Source organism: Cynoglossus semilaevis, chromosome 9 (assembly GCF_000523025.1).
Source record: "Cynoglossus semilaevis isolate Cse_v1.0 chromosome 9, Cse_v1.0, whole genome shotgun sequence".
Taxonomy (NCBI): Eukaryota; Metazoa; Chordata; class Actinopteri; order Pleuronectiformes; family Cynoglossidae; genus Cynoglossus; species Cynoglossus semilaevis.
This window is the reverse complement of record NC_024315.1, coordinates 661,989-670,057: the sequence shown is the minus strand read 5'-3', so window position 1 is coordinate 670,057 and position 8,069 is coordinate 661,989. Positions and strand designations below refer to the sequence as shown.

The window sequence follows — 8,069 nt, the reverse complement described above, 5'->3', positions numbered from 1 at the left end:
GTGATGTCCTTGTAAGGACTGGACCCTTGGTGGAGTGGACTCAGCCCTCACAGGGAATCACAGGCCGGTCGTTCGTATTTGGATTTAGAGTTTACTTTTGGCGCAGTGTTTTACAGACATTTGTGGTGACGTGCAATAATTCTAAAACTTTTAAGCCAATTACATGTCATTTAGACCAGTGACGTAGCGGTCGAAGCGAGGGCCAAGGCTGACATCCTTTATGATCCACTTGAGTGAGTCATTCTAGTACAGGACCCTATGGTCCACGTCACAGCGCGCGTCTCCAAAGGATTTTACGCACGGGTTTTTTGCATAAAAACCGGTTCATGAAAATCTCAAAACAATATATATATAATTTTTTTTTTGCACAAAAGATTAAAATGTCCACGTTGAACTAAAAGGTCACCAGACAGAGTGTAGTGTGGGGCAGGTTGCGGGGGGAAATGCGTGCGTAAAAAAACGCCAAAAACGTGGCCAATCGGGACTCGGTGGAGAAAGTTGACCACAGCTGTCCGTAAATCTTCTGCCCACCATATCAACAGATGACAGAAATCAAAACCAGCACGTGAACATATGCGTCACTGGTACAGGACGCCCCACCTACCCCCGCAACTCCCAAACGCACGGCGCCCACGGACTTTCCATTCCACACACTGCACCCTCCCCCTGACACCAGCGGAGGCAGACAGGCTGATCCAAGGTCCGCGCACAAAGACCACTTCCACTGCATCTGTCAGAGGAGAGCTAGCATGGACTAACCCCGGGACTAAAGCCTACACTCCCCGGTCTGATCATGCAGCAATGAGGCTTTTCACAGGCGTCACAAACCTCCAGGCTTCAAAGAGGGGAGAACCGAGACCAATTATCTGTTAGAAAAGAAAAAAAAACAACAACAACAGAATAACAGAGAGGGAGAACCCGGAGAGGAGTGCATGTTACTCGGCGGGATTCATTTCCTTCATGGTGCAGAGCCGGAGCTGGATGACATGATGCTGCAGAGTCCGCTCACCTCCACGCCGTTTTCTGTCAAGGATATCCTTAAACTGGAGCAGCAGCAGCAGCAGCAGGAGCTCCAGCACCGGGTCCACACCCAGCAGCACTTGGCCGGATCTCCTCCTCCTCTCCAGCCGCAGCAGCAGCAGCATTTCCAGAGCCCGCCGTCCTGCATATTTGCAGGGACCCGGGACAGCTCGTCCTTCTCGGACGGGGAGGACAATCTGGCCTATTTGAGCGCGCTGGCGGTGCGGGAGGAGGACCGTCTGTCCCCGGACATGTATCTGCACCACCCGGGCCTGCAGGGAGCCAGCAAGGTGGAGGCCGCCGAGCTGGAGGAGCAGGAGAGCAGTGAGTTTTTTTTTTTTTTTTTAGGGCAACAAAGGAATAATGGAACATAATTAATCACTGCGAAACAGTTTAGATACAAACACGAGCGGCTGTTCTGACTTCGAGCTCCAGAAGTTCAAGAAATAATTTACAAACGCGAATACAATCTGTGTACAACTAAGTACTGCAAGTAATATTTCCTGTATGCACTTGATGGATGTATGTATTTTAACTTTTAGGAAAGTAATTTAGAAAAAATATTTCTGCCATGTTTGATATTGTTTAATATTTAGAATTGACCATTTTAAAAATGTGAAAATTATTCCCATGTCCGTGAGTTGAAGAATTTGACAGTTTTGCAGATAATTGCCCAGAATTTAAAACCTGTTAATCCTCCCCAGTAAAAGTCCGTTATCAGAGGCTGGAGACGGATCCAGTAAAGTCTGCGGATGTCAAACACCTTGTAGTGGTGGAGCCGCTCACTCTGTTGTGATGATGTGTGGACTATAAACCGACTATTAGTTTTAAGAGGCCTGTAAAAACAGTGACACCGCGGAGTAGCACCAATAAACACAGGCGCAGACACCGAGCTGACGCTGCAGCTTCTCTGCTGCCTGAAATATTCACCGGGAAAAGTTCGCTGTTACGTCACTGGACGTGGTCGATTCAACGATTTAATTTGGAGGAAAAAAAATACTTTAGTGACAAAAAATAGATCATTATAATTTTCCAGGGTTTACTGGAGTTTGATATTAATAATTTAAAGGGGAGTGTGACGTATGTTGAGTCTCTTTGCAGAGACCGACGTATGTGTGTGTACTACAGTATATAACTGTGCAGAGACATTTTTTGGCTCTTTGACTATTTTGGATTTTTCTCGATTATTTAATTTGATCTAAAATTGGAAATGAATTCTAATTAATACATTATTTTAATTTTTTGAGCAGAAATCTCCTATGAAACCAGTATCGATTATAATGTTGACTAATCGATCTACAATTAAAACGTTTTCTGCCACTGACGTGTCGGGATTTCTTTTCTGTTGAGATTATATTAGAACACTAAAAAAATATATTTTTTAAATGTTAACAGCATAAAAACGCATATATTTTAAAAATGTAATGATAATTATTATTTATTTCCATTCAACTTTCTTGTGGTTTCCCTGCGTTGACAGTGACAGTAACAGACGGTACAGTGGTCGACAGTGGTCGACAGTGAATCTGTCTGTTGCCCACAGCCCAGAGAACACGACCCATTCAGGAAGCGCGTGTTATTTGCGGGCGTGTTGACAGAATTAAGTGGCAGAATTATTCTTTTCTCTTTTTTTACGCATGATTTGAGGTTGAAGCTTTCAACACTTAAATCTGACTTTTTCCAATCCACCCAGAGAGCTGCGGGCTCGTGTCCCGGGAAGACGCAGCAGAGGGCGGCCAGGTGGACTCAGAGAGGCCGCTGCAGAAGCAGAGGAGCCGGCGGAGACCCAGGGTGCTCTTCTCCCAGGCGCAGGTCTTCGAGCTGGAGAGACGCTTCAAGCAGCAGCGCTACCTGTCCGCACCGGAGCGCGAGCATCTGGCCACGACTCTCAAGCTCACCTCGAACCAGGTCAAGATCTGGTTCCAGAACCGGCGCTACAAGTGCAAACGGCAGCGGCAGGACAAGTCCCTGGAGGCGGCGGGGCAGCAGCAGCAGCACCATCACCCGCCGCCTCCGCCGCGACGCGTCGCCGTGCCGGTGCTGGTCCGAGACGGGAAGCCCTGTCTCGGGGGCGCGCAGAGCTACGCCGCGGCCGCAGCCGCTGCGCCTTACACGTCCAACCCGTACAGTTACAACGGATACCCGGCTTACACCTACAACAGCCCGGCGTACAACAGCAACTACAGCTGCACGTACACCAGCCTCCCGGCGCTGCCCCCCTCCAGCACCAACAACGCCTTCATGAACGTGAACCTGGGGAACGTGAGCGGCCTCGGCGGCTCCGCACAGGCGCAGGCGCACCAGGGGACCGCGGTCACGTCCTGTCAGGGCTCCCTGCAGGGAATCCGAGCCTGGTAACCCAGCCGCGGCCCAACGGGTCCAGCATTTACGGAGACTTGAAGCTCTTTCATCAATTCCACCAAAAACACACTGCCTTTAAACAGCGCCACCCTTTGGTTCTTACACTCAGAAAACAGTGTTGCTCGTGTTTTTTGGAGTCAGATTAAAAAATGTGGCTGAAAGTGCAGCCTCCTCCCGGTGCTGAGGAACCGGCTAAAGACGTGCTCTTGTTGGAGTCCCGGGTTGCCGCACGATGACTGCGGACATCGAACCTTCTTCTGTGAACTCCAAATGTGGATTTTGATTGATAAAACACTGTTTCTTTTAACTTTGTATATTTTTTAGATTATGTATGAAACGATTTAATTTTTGTTGTTGTTGTTTAACAGAGAATTGTTTGCGTCTATTTCATATAAATATATTCAAATAAATACAAGAAATAACAGACGCTGCGTTTTCTAATTTTGTAAAAAAAAAAAAAATTAACCACATTAACAAATATTAAGATTTCAGAGGTGGGGGTCGAAATACACGTTTTACTATGTTAACTGAAATAATATAGATAGTGGTGAATTATTGGAGAAAAAAATGTGATATGGTTGTAAAATGTTAACAATAATACAATACATAATACGGTTAATCCATTTGTTTGACTTAATTCTGTTGACTGAAATGTACTAATAAATTATTATTATTATTATTATTATTATTTGTAAAACAGCCTTGAATTTTAATGGCATTTCAACTGGAAGTTTCTATAATCCCACTGACATCCAATCCATTCTCAGTTATGTGGGTCATGAGAGCTGGGTCTGTTAACAATAGTGACCTACACGTTGACAAAATGCTACCAACAGTTCCCGTCCCCTCCCTGCAGCCCCTTCTGCAGCAGCCTGCTCTGATGACAATGGCTGTTGTTAATGTTACATCAAGGTTTGGTCTCAGGAACAGAACGGGTTTTCAACATTGGTCATATTTTAGCAGTAACAACAACCGTGGTTTAGTTATGTCTTCATATGATACATTTTTATGTCGTATTTTTGAACCGATATAAATTAAGGTTATATAAAATAAGGAGTATTTCTACACCACTCCACTCCCATGTACTGAAAACAACATCAACTCATTGTTATTTTCTGTATTGTATATAAAAAATGAGAGTTCTTGAAAAAAATTGGACAAATATTTTAGTTGTACAATTTAGTATAATATTATTTTTTTTTACGTATGAATTTAAAATAATCACATTTACAGTTAATGTAATCGTATCGTGAATCTCAGATATTTAAATGTGTCAAAAATTATAGCTTTTACCCTTAACTAACACTATCATAATAATTAAATCTAAATAAAATCTTTTGTACATATTAACACATTTTTGTTTAAAATAATGAACCAAAAACACTGTCATTATATCTACTGTAATGACTAGGATTTGCGTCATTATGTCGTCATAACCAGATAAAAAAAAAACTGTTTTAGTAATAACAATAACAATAGTTGTATTGTATTTTTCTCTCACGTCATTTGTGCCAAAGTGTGTTAAAGGGTGAAAATTAAAATTATAATCTCAGCAGGTTCATCCTTAACCGTGTAAATCAGAGCATTGTTTCATAATTATTAGGATATTATCCCGTCTTAATCACCTTAATTTCCGCAAATTGCTCCATGCATGTGCTGTGTAAGTGTTCTCGTAATGTTTCTCATGTTGAGGAGTGGAGCAGAACCACGGAGGCAAATCTCGAGCTTTTATTTTCTCCTCCCGGAGGAGGCCGGGGCCACAGGAACTCTTTGTCCCAGTGCCAGGAGACGTGAAAGGAGGAAGTTATTCTCCATCTGAGGTCTTTCTAAGGGCGCGATTAAGCATCGAAAATAGCCCCTGAAGAGTGGGCTGCAGCCGGGCCAAGAGAGACCAAATAATGGCTCTCATTGGAGTCCGGGACAAAGGGTGCGTGGTGGGCAGAGCCGGCTCCACTCAGCAAAGACAAAGGCGCACAGGGGCCGTGAGATTGACGTCCTAATATTCCCATTTTCCACTGAAGGGGCAGGCAGTGAAGAGAAGGAGGACGTGGAGGCAGAAAAAACCTGTTCACTTTTGTTCCGACTCTTGTTTTTTGTTCGCGGAGAAAAGCCTGTGCCAGGTCCCCAGCAGCGAGGCTCCTGCAGGGGCAGCCGGGCTGCAGAGGTGAGGGTAGCGGGGAGGCGTTTGTGTGAAAGAAGGGGGTATTATTGCTACAAGTTTCACCATGAGGAGGGAAATGGACGGGAGAGTTTGGGGGAAAAGGGAGGAGAAGCCTCATGTGCTCCATTATTCCAGTTGTTAAGGGTGTTATTCCAAGGCCCGGTCCTTGTGGTTCACACATGCAGGTAAAAACCCGCGGTGGCCCCGCGTTGAGGAGGGAACGGTGAATATATGAAGCAGGAGAAATAAGATTATGAAGAACCCAGTGATAGTGACGTCATCCTTCTCTATGAAGAACCCAGTGATAGTGACGTCATGAAAACACTGTTTTTTTTCCTCCTCCGTGTTACTGTAATAAAACATGGGAAAATATACATTTAAATTTCTCTCTTTCCTGCAGTCGTTCATATTTTACCATCGTTTATGTCACATAATAATTGTATGTGATTTTTTTTTTACTGTCTGTAAATAAACAAGAATTCTTACCTCAATTACTGACCAGTACCAGGAAAATATATAGAGTATTACAAACTTGAACAGATTAAAATTAGGCCACAATGAAAACACATTAAGTTTCAGTCTTTACTTCAAAAAAAAAATAGTCAAAACTCGGACTAAAATGTCGTCTGGTTTAATACTGAGCTGGACGTAGACCGGAACTTGGATAAAGGGTTAATTTAAGACCAGGACTACAGTATAATATTGGATCACGATAAATGTTGCGACTACAAAATCGAAAATATCAAAAACGGTTTTATATCGCGATATAGATCATGTTTAAACACGTCTGTATATAAATAAAAACGCTTAAAAAAATCTCAGTGTAGATTTTTCGATTTTTTTTTTTTTTACTTGTTGCCCCGTGAGTTTTTCAGGGGGGTAGTGGGAGGGTGAGAAAGGTGGAGGGTGGGCGGTGCAGGGGGGAGTGTGTGTGTGTGTGTGTGGGGGGGGGTCCTGGTTATCTGAGGTGCTGAGACTTAATTGTCTTAATTGCGCCATTACGCACGAACACAGGCTTTTCCATCTACTATACCAGGAGCCACAGATATACCAGCTCCAAATACAAGGGTTCTGGTCGTTTTCACTGGTTCTGGTTCTGTTTAGGAACATTATTAATGACGACAGATGATCAGGGCAGTGGTGAGAAAATGACTAGACAGGAAACACGGAAGTGTCAATTGTTGTTTTTATCTGCGCCTTAATTAATTCTTGTTTCCACTGATCCGTTCTTGTATAATTACACGCACACACACACACACATATACACATATACACACACTGACAGACCCAGAGCAAACAGCAGGGGCCACACTTTGTCCCTACATTCACTGCACCCACACCTCTTTACACCGCACTTTTGAATGAAGGAAATACGGTTTTGGTTGTTTGTTTTGGTTTTTTCTTGGAGCTGCTCCCAACGATTTTATCGCCAAAAATAAATCATCGTTTCTTCCACGAAGGGCCTGTATACCTGCAGCCTCTCCCTGCGCAGCTTCTTCCTCTCGGGCTTAAGTGGATGATCTGGGATCAGATCAGATAGAACCAAAGCAGATCCAAACAGACTGATGTGACTAAAGTGCTGTCGTTATCAGTTAGCTGGATCAGCCCGGCTCTTCTCTCTCTCTCCCTCTCCCTCTCTCTCTCTCTCTCTCTGTAGCAGACTCTCGGTCTCTGCCTCAGATTGAGATCTGTCACTCAGGGCTGTTAACTAGCCTGATAATCTCTCCTCTGTTTGTTTACTGTGTGGAAACAAAAAGTCACACAGTCCATCATTCAGGACGAGTCGTCTGCTGCTGCTGCTGCTGCTGCTGCTGCTGCTGCTGCTCCACCTGCAGCATCTCCCACCGACACCACCCCAGGACTAATGGGGATTAATAGAGGAGTAAACAGAGGGCGCTGATAAGCTCTGAGCGCCCGGAGGTGCTGCTGTCCACAAACAGGACACAAGCAAATAAAGACGAGACAGTGAGGCGACAGGCTGCGGACAAGACGGACCGGTGGAGCTGAGGACGAGGACGACGACAACAACAACAACAACAACAATATCATCATCAACAACAACAACAACAACAACATCATCATCATCATCAACAACAACAACAACAACAACATCATCATCATCATCAACAACAACAACAACAAAAACAATAATAATAATAATAACATTTTTAGGTTACTCACTGACAGTCACAGACATGTTATACCCAATGCCCTGCTGCAGTGTAAGTGCCCTTGACTCGGACTTGGACTTGGACTCGAGCACTGACTATGTGGACTAAAACTCTAAGAGACTTTTCTGAGGGGGATTTGAGTCCAAGGCTGCCACTCGGAGTCAAGTCAAATTTGTGACTGTGTTAAATTAATATTATTATTGGCCTGCCACTCGGAGTCAAGTCAAATTTGTGACTGCGTTAAATTAATATTATTATTCTCCGACTCAACTCGGACTCGGACTCTTCACACAAGTTGACCTGCTGTGAATTCATACTGGACTTTGACTTGTTGACTTGGCCTTGGACCAAAATTT

General features: G+C 44.2%; 1 protein-coding gene across 1 annotated transcript; it reads left to right on the top strand.

The window, feature by feature from the left end:
• The first annotated feature begins 442 nt into the window (after nucleotides 1-442).
• LOC103383200 (homeobox protein Nkx-2.5-like) lies at nucleotides 443-3,914 on the top strand. The gene is made up of 2 exons (XM_008316243.3): nucleotides 443-1,344; nucleotides 2,714-3,914. Exons 1-2 carry the CDS (start codon nucleotides 933-935, stop codon nucleotides 3,376-3,378), a joined length of 1,077 nt encoding a protein of 358 aa, XP_008314465.1. The 5' UTR covers nucleotides 443-932; the 3' UTR covers nucleotides 3,379-3,914.
• The last annotated feature ends 4,155 nt before the right edge of the window (nucleotides 3,915-8,069 follow it).